At 44.6% G+C, this 25,324-nt stretch overlaps 1 protein-coding gene across 4 annotated transcripts in view; it reads right to left on the bottom strand.

Annotated features, from left to right (window-relative positions):
- ADCYAP1R1 (ADCYAP receptor type I) overlaps positions 1-25,324 on the bottom strand; it is a 201,710-nt gene that overhangs the window by 62,994 nt on the left and 113,392 nt on the right. For all 4 annotated transcript variants that reach the window (XM_090047840.1, XM_090047841.1, XM_090047842.1 and 1 more), the window contains exon 4: positions 11,164-11,271. In XM_090047840.1, coding sequence (XP_089903966.1) covers positions 11,164-11,271 — 108 coding nt within the window. The remainder of the gene's footprint in view (positions 1-11,163; positions 11,272-25,324) is intronic.

Genomic DNA, 25,324 nt, shown 5'->3' with positions numbered 1-25,324 from the left:
AAGGTGATTCTGTGGCCATACTTATTTGCTAGCCACATGTGATTCCAATCTGAAGCTGCTGCAGTGCTCGCATGACTGTTTCTAGCTGACTTCTCTAGTTTCAACAGAAAGTAAGTGTATGTTGTGTGGCTTCATTTTATTGCTGTTAAAATCTCTGATCTGTAATAGTCATCTTTTCTTCCTCTCTACACCAATAAAAAACTATAAAGCTGCCGACGTAAGAAAAGCCCTACCTGGCAAATAGTCTGAGCTATTTTCAACTTGGGCAATACAAAGAATATTGGTATCTATCTACCCACATAAGGATTTAAATGGCCTGCAGCATGCAGTGTTCGCTGAGGCTAGGGACAGACATTCAAAAAGCCTGAGCCTCAGTTGATTCACTCTTTGCTGGTTGATCTAAGCTGCACAGCTTAAACTGGTTAATAGCTGGACAGATATTCTCTGTCAAACCAGGCAATGCAGTCACATGCCTGCAGTGGCTCAAGCCAGAAGCTGGGGGGCGCTACAGCTTGCCTGCCAGCCACTGCCAAAGGGGAGGGTAGAGAGACTCCCTCCAAGTCTGTTAACTCCTTCCTGCTAGAGTGGAGGGGGTAGGCCAGGCACCAGCCGGGGCTAGCACAACACATGAGATGCCAACCACCAGCCAGGGCGTGGGGCGACTGCTGCCAGACCGAGGAGTGGCAATGAGGAAGAAGTCCTTTCTCTCAATCATGTATTGAATACAGCAACAAAGCATGCAACAGGGAACTACCAAGAGTCTTCACCTAAGCTAAGATACAGCCCAGTAAAACACAGCATACACAGCTTAGTTTAGTTTAAAATGTAAACCAGGAAGACAAAAATTAGTCTTACTACTCATAAGGGCAGAGTGTCTCCTTACAGCCAGGCATTCAGAAAGGCTTTGTTGAGGTACGTAGCTCTCTGCATTCTTTGGTGAAGCTGTCTGCAACTTCCCTTAACTACATCTCCAGCATTTGTGAAGATTACCAGGTCTCTGCCAACACTTTCCACCTCTCAGTCTGATCCTGCAGGTCTGAGCTATGGGCTCATAGGTCTGCACACAGGGTACTACCTCATCCCTTCCCCGTCCCCATCCTCCGGGACATGCTGTGGAATTAATCCTCTCCCAAGCTGCAAAGACTGCAGCCAAACCCCTGGGGATAGAGGGAGGAATTAACTCTGTCCCTGCCTGGCTACAGGCAAGCCCTAGAGGTGAGGCTGGGGATAGCAAAGCACAGCTGCGGTCCCCAGGGTTTGCCAGTGGAGGGGGGACCAGAGGGAGGAATTTTCCTCAGGGGCCATGGCGGGCCAGAGTCTGGCCACACCCTGCCCCTGCTCCAGCCAGAGACCGGAGGGGAGGGCCAGCCCAGATCACTGGAGCAGGGAACAGAGCTCTGCCCAGCCCGGAAAGCATGCCAGGATGCTGGGGAAGTCTGGTTTATCTTAAATCAGCAAGGCATCTGGGACAGACATTGCATAAACTGGTGTGAGCTAAATCAGTTAAGTCAGATACTACATTCAACCAGGTTTAGCTCAACCCGGTTTCAGCCATTTTCAAACTGGTTTATGTGCACTGAACTTTTGTTCTGTTACAGGTTGAAACCAGTTTCTGATCACTTAAATTGGTTTATGTGTAATGTCTGCCCCTAGCCTGAATACCTACTGGGTTTATTGGGTTCCTTTCCATAGAGCACTGTCTTGGGAAAGACAGGCATGGCAGAGAACACTTCCTCATTAATGTCTCCCTGTCCAGTCATACCAAGTCTCAATGGAATGAATTTCAAAGTATGAGAGGCTAGACATGCCACAGAAGATTTCTTTAATCCAAGAGAATGAATCAAGACACCCAGCCCCAGTGTTCAGAAAGTACCAAAGCCCAATGCAACTCAGAAAAATTGGAAACAACCTGAGACCTGAATCTCTTATAGAAAAATATGAGTAATTCCCATTGGCTTTAAAGGGAATTCATCATCTCCTCCAGTGGAAGAACAAATTCCCAGTACATTCTTGCTTCCAAATCAAGTACAAGTCAGAATACACAAAAACAATCATACTTGAGTTGCAAAGGTGGATAACAACAATAAAGGGAAAGTTTTGGGCAGAATACAAATACAGCTCTCCCAGTCAAAGCATGAAGGAGAATTATCCCTCACCTTACAGAGATGGTCTTACAGAATCTAACAGAGAATGTCGCCGCCAAATTTTAGCCACTGAATAGAAAGTTGTCTCTCCGCTATGGAATCCTATAATACAGTTAAACAAGGTGGAAAGGATTAATTTCCATTAATGGCCATACTTTAGAGCAATAACTGTATTTATTTATTAGATTTCCATCCCATCCTAAACAAACAACGCACAGAGAGGGGACCCCAAAAAACAATCCAAAATCTGACAACTCCAACTCCCCCTCCAAACACTGCCTCCCTGTTCAAACCCCCACACAAACAATCCCTGTTGCAAATCCTAACCATGCCGTTACCTCTCAGCTCCGTGTTCTTGGGGAACCCTGGCACAGGACGCAGCCTGTCTGACTCTCAAATATTTCGGCCCCCCCCCTTCTCTACCTGAACAAGAACTGATTATGAAAGACTATGAAGATGCAGTGAGAGATGCACCTAAAGCCCTCCAGATAAGGGTGACAAGAGTGAAACAAATGCCATAGATCTCATTTGCATCCAAGATGGAACCAGATGACAATTCATTTACACGGGAGATGGAGAACAGACAGCCCGAAGCAAAGACCACAGTGAATTCTGGGATCAGAAAAGCAGGGGAGCACTGCATGATGGGGAGTCTGTGCTCCAAATCCTAATCAACCCACACACCCAGCTCAGCATTTATCAGACCAGTTCTAATCTGGATTTACAAAGGAATTTTTCATTTCTCCCCCCCCACACACTTCATCTACCCAGAACTAAGCAGAAATAAAGTTTAATAGGCATCTCGGGCTGCACGTTCCCCGGTCCCGCTACAGGAGGCCTAGTTAAACTTGATTGACTAAAACTCGGTTGCCAGGTTGGGGAATGCTGAGGCAAGAGACCGAGGCAGAGCGGGTAACGGGAAACATTTGAACAAAGGTTAAGGGTTCATCACAGCGTCCAGCCCGTGGGAGCCCTGACCACAAATGCTGTCATACTTCTCCCAGGATGACTGGTGGAAGTCCTCCCCACAAAAGTTTATGAACACTTCAAGTAATCAATCCCTGTTCATAAGATCGGGAAAAGTCATGCTAAGCTGAGGCCTGTTCACTACAGGTGAAAATACAAAACCCTGACGCTGCAAGCGATCTATTGTTTCTGAAGAAACAATGAGATATCCCATCCAGTATATCTGCTATCTGTAAGAATTTCAAGCTGGCTCCTAAGTGTCTGGTTACTCCTTAAAAACGTACGGTTTTCCTGGTTGTTAATCAGTTTCTTGAGGTGTTCCAAACCGGAGAACCCCTTGTCACTAGAAAAGACCATTATTTACGCTATTAAAAGAATGCTTTGAAGAAGCTGAACCGAGGGTATAAAAATCTGTAAAAAAAAAAAAAAAGCAGAAAGTTGTGCTTCAAGAAGAGAAATCGCTCTGGCACCATTTGCCGTTGTTCTCGCGAAGCTGGGGGAAACAGATCGTCTCCCTCCAAGGACTGTGCTGAGAACGTACCCTGTCAGCGCTGGAACCCGAGTGCCTTGGACTGGGGAGATCCCGGCTCTCGAGCTCTCTCTCTCTTTTCTTTTTTTCTCGCTAGGCCCAGATTTCTGAACCTGGATTGCATTAGTTAAAGCTTGAGCTAAGTTTCCCCAAATGCTTAGTGAAACCAGGGTAGTATTGTAATCGTTTGTGTTTGTTTTCCTTCGCATGCCTATTACTAGTGCCGTTACATATTTCGTATACTTAGCAGCAAATAACTTTTACAGTCAAGCTGACGGTAACCGGGTGTATTTTTCCTTTACTTTTCCTTCCCCACTTGCTCTGCAGCAACGCTTCTTTTACCTAAGCTAAAGATCCCTGTGAAGCTCAAAAATACTGTGGGGTCCGCTCATCAAGAGGCTAAAGATTGGGGATGTGCTGAGTTTGAAACGCATAAGGGGATCAGCTTGTACAGGCTGATTGACCCAGTTTGACTCAGGAGTGCCCTAATGAACTGAATGGACACCCAGCTGGATTCAGAGGTATTCTGTTTACCCATGTGCTTGTGTCTGACCGCAGTTTATTGTTGCTCTGATTCTTGGCATATGAGGTATCAGCCTGTGCATGCTGATGAACCCGGCCAGGTCAGGTGCGTCACGTCTGTGTCTGTGTCGGAGTCGGAGTCCGGAGTCCGACTTGGTGACTGGAGGAACCCTGCCCCATTGAAACTGAGTCCTGCAAGATAGCTCCATCGGGGTGAGGACTTGCAGAAGAGAGATATAGAAACACAAGAACACAAGCAGCACACTAATAGAATTACAAAGACCCTAGAAACGTATCCCTAACAAATGAGCACACCCCAAAGTGATGGGCAAATCTGGTAACAATGCCTCACAGCTGCCACTCACATCACAGAACCATAGAGAATGAGAGTTGGAAGGGACCTCCAGAGGTCACATCTAGTCCAACCCCCTGCTCGAAGCAGGACCAGCCCCAACTACATCATCCCACCCAGGGATTTGTCTAGCAGGGCCTTAAAAACCTCCAAGGATGGAGATTGCACCACCTCTCTGGGTAACCTATTTCAGTGTTTTATTACCTAGTGAGAAAATTCCTTGTAATACCTAACCTATACTTCACTTGCCGCAACTTGAGCCCATTGCTCCTTGTTCTGTATCTGCCATCACTGATAGCAGTCCAGCTCCATCCTCTTTTGAACCCCACTTCAGGTAGTTGAAGGCTGCTATCAAATCCCCGTTCATCGGGATCTACAGGGTTAATCGTCTCAAAACCACTCAATCATGCAAAGCAGAGAGTTATGAGTATTTTCTGGCTTTCAACAGATCTTGTTGCCATGTAGCATTTTCACTGAATGGGGAAAAATAGGAAAAAGAGCAAACTAACATTTCTACCCAGAACCTCAGCTCTGTAATGTGCATTTACTGGGGACAAGAGGCTTCTCTGCAGGCTCTTGACCTGGCTTCATAAGATTGCACTGCATGCAGCATCATAGCTTTGCCACACATCACCACAATTTGTTTGCTTAGAGAAGATGCTCTGAAATGCTCAGAGCGTAGTGAAAACAGGGACGTGTTGGCAGTTGAGTCAGAATGGGAACTCAGCTACGAAAATCATCGTGAAGAGCAACACTACACCTCGCCTCAAAGACTCAATTGAAAGTAACTTCCCTGACTTGATGGATGGAGGTCACGTAAATCTATTTTCAGAAGATATTCAGCATGCTGGGATCCTGTCAGAGCAACAACTCAGATGTCTGGCTTTGTCCTTAACCTACTCTGAACACAAGAGAGTTGGGAGCTATACTGCAAAGCTTAGATGAGTGCAACTTGAGACGTGATCTTTTGTACCCTTTTTTTCCTGTTCTTTTTTAAAATAAAACAATCTATGCTGCTGTATCCTGGGAACAGAGGGACTTGGAAGACTGAGAAGAATTTCATACGGAAGATAACGGATAATATGAAATGTGAAAAAAATGCTCAGCAACCAAGAGTACTCTGCCCCAACTCAAACCAATGCAAGTATTACCAGGCACTTAGATTGGAAATTAAAAACAAAAAAGTTGCATAGCTAAAGCCATTGTCAGATTTGAAAAGACCATCATAATGCCCAGCCCCTTGCAAGATGTGAATTTTATTGGTTAGCTTTTACTTTACCATGTATATACTGCCAGAAATTAATATCACAACATAATGTGGACACTTTCATCTTCTGGGTTGCTGTTATTCATGTACTCCTGTGGCAGTCATGATAGAATCATAAAAAGTGAGGGTGTGAAGGGACCGCAGGAGGTCACATCTAGTCCAAACCCCTGCCCAAAGCAGGACCAGCCCCAACTACATCATCCCAGCCAGGGCTTTGTGGAGCCGGGTCTTAAAAACCTCCAAGGATGGAGTGTCCACCACCTCTCTGGGTAACCTGTTCCAGTGCTTTACTACCCTCCTGGTGAGAGAATTCTTCCTAATATCTAACCAACATTTCCCTTGCTGCAGCTTGAGCCCATTGCTCCTTGTTCTCTCATCTGCCTCACTGAGAACAGTCCAGCGACATCGTCTTTCAAACCTCCCTGCAGGGACTTGAAGGCTGCTATTCAATCCCCTCTCAGTCTTCTCTCCTCCAGACTAACTCAACCCAGTTCCCTCAGCCTGTCCTCGCAAGTCATGTCCCCCAGCCCCACAACCTTTTCCGTTGTCCTCTGCTGGGCTGTTTCCAAATTGTCCACATCCTTTCTGTAGTGGGGGCCCAAAACTGAACATAGGACTCAAGATATGGCCTCACCAGTATTGAATAGAGGGGAATAATCACTTCCCTTGACCTGCTGGCAACGCTTCTACCAATGCAGCCCAGGATGCCGTTAGCCTTCTCAGTAACAAGGGCTCACTGCTGGCTCATACTGCAAATTCAGTTTATGGTCCACTGAAACCCCCAGGTCTTTTTCTGCAGAGCTGCTGCCCGGATATTTAAGCCAAAGTAATTTAAATGTACATTAAGCCCATGAATGTGGCCAGATATTTTTAATAAGGTTTCATTTGTAAACGATGTGTTGGGAGTTAATAAATTATTAATATAAATTACTATTGAGGGCTCTAACCTGCTTTCATCCACTATAAGAACATCTGTGGATGGAGTTATAGATGGTTAGAGGCATCTAGTAACATGTTGGACTCCATAACCATCTTACATTTGATTAAGCATTCGTTAATTCGGCATGAACACCTTTATTAATGGAACCTTACTATGAAAAGTGACATTTTCAGGGGGTTCCTAATGAAACACTGGCTGATGCCAAGAGTTCACATGGGTATGAGCAACGCAAGGGATTGGTAAGGGACCTAGATCCTTTCACCTCTTGGCTAGTATTGCAAAATGAAAAATGGATCAGTCCAGTTGTTAAAGAGCTAAAAGCTATTAATCTGGTGGGTGAACAGGTATCTATGTCATAACACCAGCTATTTCAAGAGTTACACTTGGCCCTTTTGTTAGTTGCTCTCCGTACCCGGTTCACAAGGGCGGATGGGTTTTTATAGAAGACAACCCTCTCGCCCCTCTGCTCAGGGTTGAGCTCTTAACTTTCCAAAGCCCACCTGTACAACAAAAATCAAAAAGGTAGGATGCAAAAGCATTTGCACAGGAGTCCTTGGGTTTCAGCTCTTTAATGTAAATGGATCTTTCTGTCACTGCAGTTCCCCATATATTTATTTCTGATGTAAGGCATTTTCCACATGCAAATGAGAGGGTACCACAGCTTAGTGGCACACCTTAACTGTCTGATGCCACTAGAAATTAGGGAGATTGGAGAGGTCTGTGGGGGAGGCTAGTGTGGGGAAAGCTTGCCTGCGCTGTGGGTAAACAGGATGTTCTCTGTGCTGTCAAGCCAGGAACATCCATGAGCACTGCATTTGCAAACAGGAAAGAAAAAGAAAAGCAGATCCTGTATACTGCAAACTTCAGTTGAAGGATATTTAAAGAAAGCGCATCACAAACCACTCCGAACTGGGGCTTTTGAATGGAATGCGAGACAGTCCCTCTATTGAAAGCAGGCTGCTATAATTATATCAGAAGAAAATGATAAATCAGCCGTCTGTTGATGCACAATAAATAACATAAAAGCCTTCTGCTTGGAGAGTGAGCGCACTAATGAATCCTGGACTCGCAGCTGGGAGGGGGAGGCGGGGAGAAGAAAACTTTTCTTTGAATGTATTCGCTGCTTTGGAGATGACCTGAAGTAGTTTAGCAGCCAAGCTGAACGATGTGCATGAGGCTGATGTAGATGCATGTCCAAGGCTCAAGCTCAAAATCCCAGAGAGAGGGAGAATATTTTTTTCTGCCTGGACTGATGGTGAGCAGCATAAAACACCAGCATGTTATTTTTCTATCATCATTAAGCTTGGATGATTCAAGCATTACTGCTCTGAGTCACTAATAAACCAGTACCTCAGCATTACTTGAGGCTTTTGTGCTGCCATCAGAAGTGATCATTATTTTTAGTTGAGCCTACTCTCTTTGGTCAGTTAAAACCCCAATGAATTGTCACAAGTGTAATCATGCTTGCTCCATGTCTTGGTAAATCTCTAAACCATGCATGCAGTGAGGATGTATATGAGCACATAAAATGTCACAGGCTCACATATGTCAAGCTCTGAGTGTACAATGTTTGCAGGTGCATCCTTAAAAACATGGACTTTACCATGGGTGGATCCAGGACTTTTTAGGGGGGGGTGCTGCAGAATGTGTGGCACATCATTGCATACAACACAAAACATTTTTCTCCATTTAAAGAGAAACTTCGCCAATATGCTAGGGGCCTAGCTCTAAAATATTCCGTTTAAGTTCACAGCAAAAATAATTATCACTATTAGAATGTGTGCTAATTTGCTAGATTGCACATTATGTTTAACAAAACACAACAAACTAGGGGAAAAATAGCAAAATAATCAAAAGATATGGTGTCACTGGTCCTGTAGTCACTAGAATTAAATGTACATCTTTAATTATAATTAAATTATAATTAAATACATTTTAATTAAATGTATGTCTCTTTTTCAGATTCAGAAAACAAAAGCTAGGCTTCTTGAGTGACTTGGCAGTGCCTCCAATACTTCACTGTCAGTCATTTCTACACCTGAGTCAATATGATAACACCTGAAATAAGGTTTTTAGATACAGCTAAGCACAGTCCCCTAGGCTGTGAAATGGAAGGGACAGTACTAGGAATGGCAAACAGACAGCAACAGGGGCGAAAAAAAGAAAGGTTGAATAGTGGCACATAAAGATTGTTAAAAGTCAAACAGCATCATTAACACCTGTAGAGCGGAGAGATTAGCAGGAATCAGGGAAATGACAATGAGCCACAGAGTCAATCGGCCTTATCAACATTGACTTAATAGAAAAGTTGCTGCCCTTCCCAGGCAGTTGGTTTTAAACTTTAGGTGGAGCAGGAATCAAAGGGGAGGTGCAATTGTACCACTGCACCCCCAACTCCCACCCCTGGATCCATCCTTGGACTTTATCATGTATGGATATTCATGGGAAAATGCTATATTCTCTCACGTACAACACTCATTCAAAATCAGCTGCTGGAGATTGGGGTACGCCATATAAACAAGGAAATGCAGTAATGGGATTTACTGCAATATAGGGCTGTGCCAGGGAGAAGTGAAAATAAGGCGGTGGGTGAAAATAAGGCCCATTGAGCACACTGAGCTCCCTACTCAGTTACTTGCTGCCACTTACTTGCTGTCATAGATGTCATCAAGGAAAGGTCTTTTTTTTCTTCTTTGTTCTGCTTTTCAAAACCAAGGCATGTGGTCTTTTTTGGGGGTATGAGGCACGCTAGGAAATGTGGAAGTGTGCATGATTGTGGTAGAGGGACAGGGGTCAAAACTGAATTTTGTTAGAATCCTTCTATGGGGAAGCTGCTATTTAACCCTTCCATCACTGGACATTGTGAAGAAAAAGCAAGTCGTTAGCTGACTACTGTGAGATGAAGAAACAGCAACATCCTGGCCAGCCATTTGGCTACACCAATGGATGTGTGAGACAGAAGGACTGCAGTCTCTCCCGCTTTACACTCATTACAGGGAGCCAGGAGCTCCTGATGGCACATAAAGACAGCCACTCCTGTCCTGGAGCTAATGAAGGGAGCTCCAGGACAGGAGTCATTTTTACTGGCCACAGAACAGGTTCCCTAACCCCTACACCCAACTAGGGCTGCACAAAGCTTTGGTTCCTGATTTGATTCAACAGAGTTCTGGCCCAATTCAGTGGCCAAATCTCCAAATCTGAATCAAATCAGAGTACCCTTTAATCTCTCCGAATTGAATCGGAACCATCTGTATCGATTTGGAGAAATTCGGAAAGATTCAGAAATTTGGACATAGACACAGCCTTTAATGTTTTTTCTACATACTTCTAGGTAGCAGGTGGCTTGTGAATGCTGCAATACTAGGGCACATGGAGCATCCCACTGAAGTGCGGGGGCTCCCCACCAGGCTCAGCAGCAGGCCTGGATGTGGACCAGATGCACTTCTGGTCCACTTCCAGGTCCACCGGGGAGCACACTGGGAGGCCCCCCTGCACCTTCCTGGCTCAGCAACTGGTGCTTCCTGGGTCTGCAGGGGGCACCAGGAGTCCCCCTGCAGCCAATCGCCAAGTCAGGGAAGCGTGGGGGACCCCCAGTATGCTCCCTGGCAGACCCAGAAGTGGACCCAAAGTACTTCCAGTCCATTTCTCGGTTTGCTGCCAAGCATGTGGCGCCCCCCTGCATCCTGTGGGATGCTTCATGTGCCCCAGCATCACAGTGATCACGAGCCATGCCTGCTACCTCAAGGCATGTAGAAAAAACTTTTAAAGCTGTGTCTATGTTCGAATCGCTGATTTTCCGAATCAGCATCAAATTTTCAGCCAAACTGAATTAGGGACAGCGATCCAAATCAATTAATCAAATCACTCTCCCTGATTCAGGCCAAATCTGAATCTGAATTGAATAGGACCCACTTTGTACACCCCTACTCCCAACTATCCCTTCAAACCTGTACTAGCAGCAAGCAACAGACCCTTTAATATGCCATCACCCTTCCCAGTGACTATAGCGGGTATCTGACGAGAGAGCTTTCTCTTTCCTATCTAGAAGGAGAGTGTGGAGAGATGTAACAATTCAATCTGCGTTAAATTATGCTGCCATACATGTTCCAATATAACGGTTACATCTGCCCATCCCTATAGTGGTTTTAATCAGAGTTCAGGTTACACCAATTTAGTTCATTTATACTGCAGAAGAAGCAAATGTCTGTAACAACTAAACTGGAACAGTTTACCCCAAGCAACAAGTGACCTTCCCCTATTAAAATGGTTTAAGGTGACATCTGTCCGGTGCCATGGTGATTTTTTCTTTTCTCATATCCTGTGTCATTTTTCCTTTGCACACATGCATACACACACACACACACACACACACACACACTCACGCAGTTATCTACCAGCTATCTACCCGTTGGAACAAAGGAACAAAAGGAGAAGCCACTTTACCATCTTCAGAGTTAATCATTCTGAAGAATGCAGGACATTTGACAAAGACGATTTCACCCACGCTCGCAGGCTTCCAGCATGTAATATTATCCCACATCCCTGGGCATCCTAGAGAAGGAGAGAAAAAAAGGCGGGGGGGGGGGAAAGGAAAGTTGCAGTCAGATACAGTTCTTTTACAGTAGAATTTCCCAGCACCTCCACGGCCAACTGCTAAGCATGTGCTCATTTATGACAGGCAATAACGCTTTCAAACCAGCCTATGCCAGAGTAAATTAATTTATATCGACTGGGATGGTATTAGATGTGGGGCATTTAGTGTGGTACTGTGGTCAGGGCTAAACCCACTGGTGGGCAAAATCTGCCTGAACTTCAGCAGACCTGCTCCAAGTGACACCAAGGGAATATGGCCCCATGAAGGAAATATTTCTGACATGTAGTTATCTGTCAATACAACGGGCCAAATTTTTAGTCGTGTCATTAGTTTTTTTCCTCAGGCAAGCAAGTCCCTGGGCTCAGATCTGGCAGGCCCTGATGCCCCGAACCACCCCAATCCCCAAGAATTTATCAGAAGTTGCAGAGATTCAGCACTTCTTATGACGTGACCCACTGGGAGTTAGCCTAAAGAGGGATAGCCTGAAGACCAGGGTCTGTGGATTTGGCCCTACTGCATCAAGGTGTGGCAGGACCCCTGGAGCCTCTCCATCTTTTCCTTGTGTTACCTGATTACCAAAAATGAGAAAAATCAGAAGAGTCCTGTTAGCAAAAGAGCCAACACAAACATCTTCTTTACCACCTCCCAGTGCAACCTCCCAGTGGAGACAGAATTAATTCATAGACTCCAAGGGAATTTAAGCATCATCTTCTGACCCCTTGCACAGCTGAAGAATGTCCTGTCCCTAAATTCACCGACTGTAAGGCTGTCAGGGACAACTTTATTTACTTAGTTGGACCTCCTGTGCCTCAATTCAGAGAATTTCATTCAGTAACTCCTATATCAGGCCTGTAACTACTGATTCAGGTATAAAATGTGTTTAGGACATATAGCCCCTCTTAAGTTAAAGATTTAAGTGATAGAGAAACTGCTATGTCCCCTAGACAAATTATTGTGTTAAAAATTCATATCTCATTTCAAGTCTCAATTGGTCAAGCTTCAGCCTACAGTCACTGAACCGACCTTGTGATACCCTTCTCTTCTAGAAAGTCAACAGGATAGAACTAAATGCCTAAGTCTTGTAAAAATGAGAATTAGGTCTCTCAGGGTGCATCAGCACGTGACAGTTACTGCAGAGCAAATCAGTTTCACAGATTATTCCCTACTAAGTTATCATGGCAGTCTGGAGACAAGGACCTGGTACTCAGACAGATCACCAGATCATCATCTGGTCCAAATGATTAGGGATCTATGGATTTCAGTGATGATATGTTCATTTACATCAGCTAAAAAGAAAAGACTTTATGGCAAAAGCTTACTAGGGAGTGTTTCCATTGGCTTCAATGAGTGGGAATAAAAATCCTGTATATCTCTTTACTGCAAAAGGGCTACATACTGAAACACTAAATGGGTGCTTGCTTCCCTTGGTAAGCGTTTGCACGATTGGGTCAGCGTTGGTCACACTAGGGCTGCTCAATATATTATTGCTATTAATAATAAATATAAATAATAAATAATAAAACTGCAGAGAAAGTGTAAGAGCATCAAATGATAGAAATATAAACAAGTGTAACATAAGTGGTAAAGAGGCATCATGCACCCCTAGTTCAGAACCTCATCAGAAATGCTGGCTACAACTTACCCCAGGGTCACTGCAAAGATTTTGCAAACCCCCTTCCTGTATGGCATTCTAAAGAAATGCACATTTAGGCTCTTTCTGCTGAACCCTTTTCCAGATAGGGACCTTACTGTGTAAATGCTATTCTTCCCCACTGAAAGATTTAACCCCGATTCCCCAGAGGGCTCAAAAGCATGGACTCGCAAAGTTAATTGTACATTCAGCGTATTGAAGATAGGAATCCAGATCAAATTTAACATTATTAGATTTTGCAGATGGTGTCTGGTCACCCAGTAGGAATTGTGTTTTGCCTGTTTAAATCTAAAGAAATTAAATCATGTATTCTATAATGTTCTGCTATAGGAGAGTCAGTACAAAGCCAGGAGCTATGTAAATATGCTGGGTAATGAGACATGCTTTTCTAAGAGGTGGTGGAAACAATCAAAGCAACTAATGAGATTTTCTGTGAACCACCTGCTGGTCTCCTTCCCTTAAATCAAACACCTTTGGTGGAAGTGCAGAAAAAAATGTTTTTATTTAATTTTTTAATTAGATGCACTTCAACATTCATGTAATCCCTGGCACAGAGAGAACAGAAAGTATCCCCAAAACACTATGAAAAACACCCGCATGACAGCATAAAATAAACAGGGAAAAGTCAGTGATAATGGAGCTCTGTTTATTATGACAGTACCTAGCACATCTGAAAAATGAGCTCATTATAGTAGGCACTGTAAAAAAAAACATAGCAGGAGACTGCCTGTGACCCGAAGAGCTTATAAGCTAAAAAGACAAGACAGGCAAAAAAGGGAGAGAAATAGGAGGACAGAAGGACAAAAGGATGGGCTCAGTTTGACCCAACAGGCCATGATACAGCTGGGAAAGGAATCCAGGTCCTCTTCATCCTACTCTTGTGCCCTACCCGCTATTGTAAGCTGCCTCCCCCTACCAGAAAAGCACTTCCTTTCCAGATTCACAGGGATGGGATGAAGCAAAAAGATGTGCAGAGGGCGAGAGAAGGCATGCACATTGCTAAAGTCCAGGTAATGTGAAGTTCTCCCTCTCATAGGTGAGCCATCATATAACCAGGTATCCTCAATTGCAACTGTCCTTCTGTTGCTCCACATTGGGCCAGGAGGGAATAGTTTCCTCCCAACACTCCTGCATGTGTCAGAGTTTTTTGGTTTGCTTGTTTGCCCTCAAAGGCATTGGGTGCCAGCTGCAACCAAAGCTAAGGATTCTGACTGGGCTGTGCCAGTGCTCCTGCTGGGACTTAAAGCTGCCGGTTCCTAACTAGAGGGTCTGGCCCCTTCAGCCAGGGTGAGACCAATTGTCAAATTCGCGGTCAGGAAGCACGTCTACTCTCTGGTTGGCTTGGTATGGATGGGATAGCGAGAGATTTTGCCCTCCTGTGTCGCAAGGGCTATGGCCTTCTTCCTTAGGTCAATGGAGTATATATTAACAACCTTGCAACAACAGGACAATGACTCCATGATCCCCCTGCCTTACCTGTGGCAGGTTAGGGAATTATGCTCTGGGTTTGTGTCAGGGTTGACTGTGTAGTTTTGCTAAGAGGTTGAACTGGATTTGCATAGGATGGTTCAGATAGAGACGACCCTGCCTCGGGCAGAGGGTTGGGGAAGTTGACTGCTGAAGGCTCCTTCCAGCCCGACTTCTGTACAGTTCTGATGCAATTATTTGCCAGACGGGGGCCTCACTGCTGTTTTCCCCTACTGATAGATTCAAACCTGATTCCTCAGATGGCTCAAAGCCATGGACTTTCAAAGCATATTTATACATTTGGTATCATGAAGATTCCAGCTCCTGATGGAAATGTCCAGGGACATTACCAGGCCTGGTAGGTCAGGTACCAGTGCACTAATGGTATACCTGCACTGCAGTCTAATGCACGGCACAGAGGTACCCAAGTTATCTCTGTAATGCTCTGCAAGCAAATAAATCTGGACTAAAAAAACCACATTAATGGTATATCTAAGCCAGGGTGGTTCAGCATCTGAGGAGTGGGGGGGCCATATGGGCCACAGAGGGTCTCATGACATGCACCAGGCACCTTTCTACCACACTGCACAGGTGCCACCATGCTTCACTGGGGCTCTGGGACCCTGAGGATGCCTTGGGCCCTCTCAAGCTATGATACTTTACCCCAAGGGTGGGGGCAGGAGGCAGAAGTTGGACTATGGGGACCCCAGCAACAGAAGGAGGAAAGCAGTCAGGGAAGAGAGGCACCTGGGCCAGATTAACCCCTCTCAGGCCACATGGCCCAAGTGCCACCTTTAGATAGCCCTCATCTAAGTCCATGGTATTGATCTGGCCCACGGGACCAGAAGGTTCAGTGGCATGGGGCCAGTCACAGAATCATAGAAAATGAGTATTGGAAGGGACCTCAGAAGGTCACATCTAGTTCAAACACTGCTCAAAGCAGGACTGTCCCCAGGTCAAGGCAGGACCATCATAACAGCCAAAGCTCTGCCATCTTAAAAAACTTCAAGGATGGAGAGTCCATAACCTCTCTCGAGTAACCTGTTCCAGCATTTTATTACCCTGCTAGTGAGAAAGTTTTTCCTAATATCTAACCTAAATTCCCTTTACTGCAACTTGACCATGACTCCCTTGTTCTGTCATCTGCCACCACTGAGAACAGTCCAGCTCCATCCTCTTTGCAGCTCGCCTGCAGGTTACTTGAAGGTTGCTACTGAATCCCCCCTTAGTCTTCTATTCTCCAGACTACATGAACTCAGTTCCCTCAATCCCCCCTCGGAAGTCATGTTCCCTAACAGGATCCATGGGTCACGTCCAGCAAGTCCACAAGCCAGATTTGACCCCTGCAACAGGATTGGGCCCACGTTCCTGCATTGGGCTCCATGGAGCCTTGGCTGGCCCCCCATGTTCTTGGATTGGGCCCCACACTGACCCCACATGCCAGACCCCAGGACCTGCATCACTTTTGCTTAGCTCCATGTGCCAGGATCAGGCTCCAGAGCCCTGAATCAGGTGGCCCACAAGCCAAATGACATGTGCTGGGAGCTGGATCTGGCCCCAGAGCTAAGGATTGAGCACCCCAGTCTAAGCCAATAAGAAAAGCCAACTGACTGTAGAAGAATAGTCTTGACTGGGATTCAGGACCTTGAGAACTGAGGTCCCAATGCTGCTGTAGATGATTAGTCTGACAGTAAAAAAGTCACATGGGAAGTAGAGGGGAGGGGATTCACAGAACTTCAGTTGCCTATGTATGCACTCTCATGCTACAGTAAATTCAAACCATCCCAGGGCAGCTTGCTCCAGTTTCACAATTAAACTACCATGCCTTAGCTTTCATTTACCGTTGAGTAGAAGAGGGTATATGGGAAATTGCCACAGAATAGCTCGTGCTCTGTAAATCCCACCCCTCTTTTTTTTTTTTTAACTGTGGAGTGATTGATGGGCCCATGCTCTTTAGAGCTCTTTGTCGCTATTCCCCTGTTTAAAAGGGAGATGACACTACTCTCTTCAGATTGTAAGTTCTTCAGCCCAGGAACTGTATGTTCCTGTGCATGTGTCCTGGGCCTAGAAGAATGGGGCTGTGACCTCAGTTATAATCCTGCAGTGCAATTACACACACACACACACACACAGGCACACACGCACAGGCACACACGCACTTTATTTTTCAGGAAAGCAAGGCCAAATTCACTTCTGCGGGCATGTCTACATGTGCAATTTATGCAACGGAATAAACTCCAGGGCAATTTGAGCCAGAGTAAACTAATCCAGGCGTCACTGTCTACATGTAGGTTTAAGTGCAGTAATTTACTCCATCGTCACATCTTACTTGTGTCCGAAGGGACTCTCTGACAGCACTGTAAATCGGTCTACACTGGCCTAATTGCCATGCGCATGTAGATGGTGAGGCTTTACTGCACAGTAAAGCACCTGTGTAGACGTGCCCAGCAGGATCAAAAGAGTTACACCAAGGATGGATTTGGCTTGTCTGAGGTGCAGGGATGTGCATGACTTCACTATAAATTGAATAATAAAGACACTCGTTGTTTGAATGTCTTGTCTGAAGACTAAATTAAGACAATGCCAAAGCCCTTCCAATTCTCCCCGATGCCCCTCCGCAGCGCTCACACAAGCTTTCTTTGCGTGCTTAGCACTGAACGCAGGCTGTCTCAAAACGACATGCTTTCTCTTTCCTATGCTATTCATGGCAACCGAAAGGCTCCTGTCGTATCTGAAATGTCTGAACCAGTCCTTGAGAGAAAAGTCTTTGGAACTCTGACTGAATACCAATGACAAAGACCTTTTTCGAGATAGTGTTAAATTCCCTTCCTCCAATGATCACAGGCTGAAGAAAAACAATACTGTCATTTCAGCTCTCTCTCTTTTCAAGGTGCTGCCTAAAAAACATAGAGCAAGACCTTCATCTGGTTTAAGATGGCATAACACTAGAGATATTAAAAACAAAACAAACAAACAAAAAAACCCTGAGGATTTGGCCCATATTTTTAACCAGCAAAGCAATAATTGTGTTCTTTCCTTGCATGAAAAATGCATTCAAAGTCAAGTCCTAAGATAAAAACAAATCCATCTGATTTACAACATTCAGTATGATTTTTACCTCCTCAATTCATTTCTTGTTTTAAAATATTATCTTCAAGGTCACTTTGCTTTGGAAGAGCAATATCGGAGGAAAAGTAATGTCGAGAGCCAGCATATTAAACTAAATTATGCCATGCACAATAACTTTGAAAGGGCATTTTAGGCATAAAGCCTTTTATAGGGAGGGAGAAAATGAAATAGCCATCTCCCATTCTTTCATAAATCTAAATGAATACCAAAATAAAAAATAAAAAAACCAGACATAAGCAAGTCTCTGGGTAGGGGACCTACATTTTCAAAAGAGAATGGCGGTTTTGGGTGGTCAGACTGAGGCAATTAAAAGGGACTTGATCTGATACGATTCCTCAATATTTTCTCAAAATCAAAGAGCTTGTAAGGGGGTTCTATTCCAGCATCCAAAACACACCACGTCCAAAATAATTACTCCAGTTTGAAAATGCTGGCCATGGGGTGAATAAGAGAAGAGGGGAAAAATCACTAAATAAATTCCTGAATACGTAAAGTGCATAATGGAAGACCTTCAATTTAGAAAGAATACTGCTGTTTACTAATAACTGTGTGCAATTGTTACATGTTGAAAATCCACTCAACCTTTGCAAGAGACAAATAATAGACCAGCAGCCCCTCTCCCAAACAGCTTACAGTATATATTATACACACACACACACATATATATATACACACACACGCATGTACATATATACGTATATATATGTGTGTGTCTGTGTGCGCACGCACACACACACACACACACACACAGAGTAAAAGGAATGGGGGATGCCAGATAACAAAATATGCTGGTTAACTGAGTGGCCTGAACAGGCATCATTGCTTCTTTGGGCCACTGCTTCTCCTGCCACCGCCCCTCCCGCAAGATCACTGACCCTCCTGCAGATGCGACAGGGAGGCAGGCCCCGCGCAGCCTGTTATGCACCTGGGCCATGGGTGCTCGGCAGCACAGGCTGCTTTGCCCCAGACTGTGGGCGTTCAGAGAAACTGGAAGTGTCATGGTGGGCACTTCCAGTTTCACATTACCTTACAAGCCAGCATGCCAGTTAGTAGAGCATGCCAGCTTGTAAGGTGCTGGATAACACAGCTTTGTGTGTGTGTGTGTGTGTGTGTGTGTTAGGGCTGGTCAAAAGGGCAGCCTTTTGTTTCAACCAGCGTTTTGACATTTGGATGGAACAGTGTTTTGTTTCTAATTTTGTTTCGACTCAAAACAGCTGTTCCATTCTCTTCTGTCGAAACAGGATCAAAACGGCGAAACTGTTTCGATGTTTCGTCCATAGGATATAATGGAGAAGGGCAAAACAGCCTATAACTTTGTCATTTCTGGCCTGATTTGGATGAAACTTTCAGGATCACTAGGAGTAATGGTCACAGTGTGGACACCCTAGTTGTGAAGTAGTTTTCCTAATGTTGAGTCTGAAACAAGCCTGAAACAATTTTCTAGGAGTTTGTGACCATTACTTCTAGTTTTCCCCAAGGGTGCTTTGGTGAACAGTTGTTCATCGATCCCTAGATGTACGCTTCTGATGTAGTAGTAAGCTGCTACCAAGTCAGCTCTCAGTCTTCTCTTTTTCAGGCTGAAGAGTCCCAGGTCCCTCAGCCTTTCCTTGTATGGCTTGCTGTACAAGTCTCTGATCATATGGGAAGCCCTCTCTAGACTCTCTTGAACTTTACCCATCCTTGTTAAAGTGCAAAGCCCAGAACTGAACACAGTACTCCAGCTGCAGTCTCACCAATGCCGAGTAGAGCCGGAGAATCATTTCTTTGCAATGGATTTGCTGGTTTTGCTGGAGATGCATCAATTGATGCATGCCAGGGTATTGTTGGCCCTGCTGGCTACAGGGCCAACATGGGGGATCTTCAGTTTGCTACCTGATGAGAGACAGCAGTTGCACAAGCACCCATGTCACGAGTTTTGCCTGTCAGTAGCTAGGGATGCAGGGCCCTAACCCCTACCACACCCATAGCCTTAACAGCTGGCAGGCTTTGTAGCTGCAGCAGGGCCTAGCAGCCAGGTCTGCAGTAGTTTCCCCCCACCCCCTGTGCCCCAAGACAAACAGAGTTGCACAAATATCCATGACACAAGTTTTGCCTGTCAGCAGCTAGAGGTGCAGGGCTCCAGGACCCAGAAGCCCCCTACACTGATCTCCTCGACAGATGGCAGGCTTCATGGCTGCAGCTGGGGCTACCATCCCTGCAGCAGTCACCCTGCTGCGCCTTAACACACACTGTCACCCATGTCATGAGTTTACTTGTCTGTAGCTTGAGGTACAGTTTCTCCCAAACCCCTAGACTGATCTCCTTGAAACTTGGCAGGCTTTGTGGCCTCAGCAGGGGCTGCCATCTCTGCAGTTTTGACCTCCCTGTGGCTTAACACATACACATGACACAAGTTTTCCTTTCAAGATTTTGGGGTGCAGTTTCTCTGACCTCGCTGCATCTATCCACTTGAAACTTGGCAGGATTCATGCTTGTAGAAGCGGCTACTAATCCTGCAAGTTTTATCCAAATCAGGCCAGAAATGACAAAATTTATAGGCTGTTTTGCCCTTCCCCATTAGAACCTATGGGCAAAATGTTGAAATAGTGCGGAAACAGTGAAAAGTTTTGACTTGCCTCATTTTGCTTCAAGGCTGTTTCAACCATATGTGTTCCATTTTTATTTTGCTGTTTCCACCTCAAAACGAGCCAAAACAGTGTCAAAACAAAACTGGTGGCAAAATTTCGCACAGCCCTAGTATGTATGTATAAACAGGCTTTATTAATATTCAGTGGGTGCGTCTACACGAGGTGTTACTGTTCAGTCATCGCTGTACATTTATTTAGTACTTGTATTAGCAAGCACTAAATAAATGTGGAGTACCGGAGTTACTGCACGGTACCACTGGGGAATGGCTTTCAGGGGATGCTACTGTGCTGTGGCCTAATAATACTGTGCAGTAGTGTAATAGCACTGTCCATACTGTGACATGCTACTGTGCAGTATTTTTTTGGCTACTGCGCAGTGAGCATCTTGTGTAGACAATGCCCAGTAGAACGTGCCCTACTGGAAGGAGATGATCTCCCCCCTGTAACTGAACTGGTATCATACTGCTATCGACACAACAAGCTACCCAGAGAGGTTGTGGACTCTCCATCCTTGGAGGATTTTAAGATCTGGCTAGACAAAGCCTTGGCTGGGATGATGTAGTTGGGGATGGCCCTGCTTTGACCAGGGGCTTGGATTGGATGTGACCTCCTGAGGTCCCTTCAAACCTCATTTTCTATGATTTTATGATTCGTTGCTGGACTTCAGCTGTCCAGAGGAACCTGAGCCAAACTGAGAGGTCACAGAAGAAACTGCCCCAGAGCCCTGAAATCTTCTGTGATGAAGAATGTCAACCTGCCCCTCCCATTACAGCTCAGCCACCAAATGGAAGTTACCAAGTTACAGATCAGAGCAATCTTATGTGCAGAGACCAAGTGCACAAGACGAGTGCTCTACAGCCTGAAACCCATAGGCCAGATCTGGCCCATGAAGAGATTTTATCTGGTCCATTGAGATATATGCACAGGGATGTGCCATCTAGTGACCACCTCTGTCAGCTGTTGCCTCTGGACTGGGGATGACTGCACTGTGTTAATTCAGCCCACTATTAGCAAAAGGTTGTTGTGACCCCTTTGCATGCCCATCATTACGCTCCACTTAATTGCTCTTGACGATGCAAATTGTTACAACTCATTTACATTTAATGCAATGTTTTTCAACCTTTTTTCATTTGTGGACCCCTAAAAAAGTTTGAATGGAGGTGTGAACCCCTTTGAGTTGTAAGCGTGGGTATCCACATACTTTTCATTGATCAGTCATAATCAACTTTTGTAGACCCCTTAGACAAAGTCTGTGGAGGGGGATAGCAGGTTGAAAAACTACAATAAGTTGTACTAGGCAAGGGTCTGTCCCACGAGGTGCACATTCTGCCCCTCCCTTCCTCTACTTTGAAGCACTTCAATTTACAAATTACAAACTGATCTGAGGGACTTTGCACAATAAACCCAAACAAAGCATTAGCAAGAATATTAGGATCTTCCTCTTATCATGGTTTCCTTTTGTATGTCTTCAAGTTGGAGATGTTCCATAGCATGAAAAATGTTATCTAGCATCACACTGTAATTATTTAACGTTAATTGCTTGAGCAATTGTAGTAATGGCTGTGCCAGTATTTTATCCTGAAACTTCATAATTAGGGAGGAGGTTATTTAGAGGTGAAACTTGAAAACCAAAGTCCAAACTTTTTTAAATAAAAAAAAAAAATTATAAATGTTTATTTGTTTTACAAAAACAAGGAGGAAATAATTGGAAAACATATTTCTGCTTTTTGCTTTCGATTTGGGGGAAAATGGCATCATTAACACTTGGCTATTTGAGGAAGACAAAAAGTAGTAAGATGAGGACAAATGTTTTTTTATGGGATATGACCAAAATAAAAACCCCTTACATGAAGATGGGCTGAGACTAGCAGGCTTTAGTTTTCCAGAGCCTCATGGATTGTGTTTTGCATCGCCAAATTTACACCAATCTTGCTTTAGAACTGCACCATATTTTATCCAAATCATTCTGGTTCAAGAAAGTGGAGTCTCCCGGGTTCTTAAACATCCTATATCATCATAATACCTGAACTGCTAGGTATTTTATGTTTCTACCTATTTAAAGATGCCTCCTCCCAAGAGGTTTATGAAGTATGAATATAGTGTTATTCCTACTTCACAGACAGGGAACAAAGCCAAAACCAAATTACATTATTTGCCTACAGTCAATGACAACGGTGGAAAGAGCTCCTTGATCTCCGTAGCTCATGTCCAACAATTTAATCAAAGGACAACTTCCTTTGGGGATGAAAGGCTCCGGTTTCATTCCTTTTCTACTTAGCATGTAAGACTCATAGTGCTGATTTTAAAAAGCAAAGGCTAATACCAAGTTACTTATTTCCTACAGTATTTTGCACATGAGAAAGTGCAGTTTTTAAAGGATGGAAACTGTTATCTGGAATTAGAGAGGCACAAATCTTTCACTCGGGTAAAGTTGCTTATAGTTTACAACTGCTGGATACTTATTTTGAGCTCTTGCTCTTTGCTGCACTTGCACTGTTACTTGCCAAGAAAGCCTTGTCCAAGAAAATCTCCAAAATCGTTTAAGTACTGCCAACCACTGGCCCTAGGTGTGTTCTGGAGAGCTTAAAAGGGAAGCTGCCATTTGGCAAAAGATTTTGGAAGCAACTTTACCCTCCTCTAATTACAGAGAAGAGTAAGCAGATCAATACATCTGGGGAGTGAGGTTTTTAATACTTGCTTTAAGTATAACAAAAATGAATAGCTATGTTAGAGAAAGTCACTGTATTGCCAGGATAGTGCCATCAGTCCCAATCCTGTTAATCTTTTCTTACATGAGTTATCCTTACTTGCACTGGGCCCCAGTCCACTCATAGGGTGCCTGTATACACCAAAGGGCTTAATCCTCATTAAATTAAATAGGTCTATAAAATGTAAACTTGTCTTTTTTGGAGCTTTGCATAGTGTTTACATGCACTAGGTTGTCCATCAAATTAAGCTCTGGAGCGTCACATCAGTTTTTGCACACACTAGGTTTTCAAACAAATTCAGCCCGGTCCCTAGTCAGTGCCAAAGGAGAGCCTGCCCAGTCCTGTGGAGAGTGGGATGGTCCTGTCCCAGGGCTCCCCAACACTGTGTCCTACCACGCAGCTGTGGAAGCAGGCAGCCAGCAAAGGGCACAAGAAAAAGAAAAAAGCGGAATCCATTTGGCAACGAAAGCAATTTGAAGGGGTGAACTACAAAAAAGTTGAAGCACCATCTGGTGGACAAAGAGGCTCATTACACATCTTTAAGTGCCTTTGTGTTCGCATGCAATGAATCCATGGGTGTGATGCTTTAATTCAAGGCAAGCCAAACTAAACTACGTCCAAGGAGTTTTACTTTAATGAGGCAGAAAGACTTTTAAAACATTCATAAAACCTGCTCATTCAAACAATCATGCCGTTGCGGTGCAAAAAAGAGCAAAAAATGTTGCATGTACAAACGCCCATATTCTATAACAGAAGACATGGCAAAATAGCTAGTGGTTCAGGTGGCTACTGTGAGCTACAAAGAGAGAAGGCTGCTCAGCAGTATTCCATTTCCAGAAGATCTTGGCCTTATCTGTAAGACCTTATTCAAGCAAAATTCCAACATGTAATTTATCAAGAGAGAATCTACCCACAGAGAACTAAATAAGACATGGACATTTTGAAAGTCTCTGGGTTGAGATAAATGGGAAAAAAAAACTGCAACTGTCATACTATGGTGATGTGTAACACAGACCACAGAACAAGCAGGAGGAGATGGGTGAGACTTCTATTTAAACTTCCAGCTACTGGAAAGATAATGGGTCAGTGCACAGACAGTCCAGCAAGTTATTGGGTTGTGTTTTGGAAAACTTTTTGCTAGAGATGATGGAGAAGCCAGGTGGAGATCCTTCCCAGTTTCTTGCTGGCTAATAGGGAAGCACTGGTTGAAAATCTCAAGGTGGAAGATAACTTCATTGACAGTGCTAATGGCATGACAGAGCTCATGATCCTAAGGAAAAAGACCTGCAGCATAAAAACCTTGGTCTACAGAAAAGCAAACCTCAACAAGCAGAGAACTGTTGAAAAGGATGCCATGTAAGGCAAGTCTAAGGAGACTGTTACATATTGCACTTAGCCTGTGTTAACTGTACTTAAAACTTCAATGTCCAAGTGTTCAAGTAGTAAACACATGCTAAACACATGTTAAATGCCATTATAGCATTGCAATGCTAAGCCTTTTCCGGTGAGGGGTACCTCCAGATCCTATGACTTAACACCTTTTGAGCTAACATCTGACTGTACCATGGAGGTAATAGGATCAAAGACTAGCAGGGACTGGGACTCGCAACCAATTGTTTCTCAGTCAAAGCTCCCTCACGGCACTTGAGCAGGATCAAGACTTCAGTGCAGTGGTGGGGCTTTCACCAACAAACAGATGACTGTCAGCCCCCACCTTCCCACCATACCAGAGGTGTTCAGGACTCCAATGCATTGGGAGGGTGGGGACTGGAAATCAGGTGTTTAGTGGTCAATGCCCCTCCAACATGGTGTGATGGGACGGTGTGGACTCTGCTGCTCTCTGCCTATGCACTTGGTCCTGGGTACAGGTCCCACTACTCTCTGACTTTGTGCTGGTTCCTGGGTCCAGCTGCGGAGAGCTCCAGAGCATGGAGGAAGAGAGCACTGCTGGTCCCAAAATCCACCACTCCCTTCCTCTGCACTGGATCCTAGGTCCCACAGTGCTCTCTGCCTCTGTGCTGGGTCCTGGGACCTCCTGCAGGGGCACTGAGTCATGCAAGACAAGCTTTGGTGGGTCTACAAGCTGAGACCAAAAATCAGCTGAATGACATCAAGCTGGGTCAAGACTCAGGTGTGTACCACAGTCTATATTTAGACCGTAATCAGCATTAATGTGCAAGCGCTCAGGAAACTGTGAGTCATATTAATGCTTACTATGATCTAAATATAACACATGCTAAGTGGCCTGTGTAAGAGGAAGGAAGGGGAGTTGGTTTTACCTTAAAGACACCATATAAAAGGCACCAGCACTTGCTATCCTGATGTGAAGGAAGGATAGGAAGCTAAACAAGAGACCAGGTGAGCTATACAGTAAACTCTTCAATGCCTTGAACATTAAAAATGAATTTTACAAAGAGAGGAAACATGG

Source organism: Crocodylus siamensis, chromosome 5, assembly GCF_052110815.1.
Source record: "Crocodylus siamensis isolate JL-2025a chromosome 5, ASM5211081v1, whole genome shotgun sequence".
Lineage (NCBI taxonomy): Eukaryota > Metazoa > Chordata > Crocodylia > Crocodylidae > Crocodylus > Crocodylus siamensis.
The sequence above is the reverse complement of the archived record's forward strand: the minus strand, read 5'-3'. Positions and strand labels throughout refer to the sequence as shown.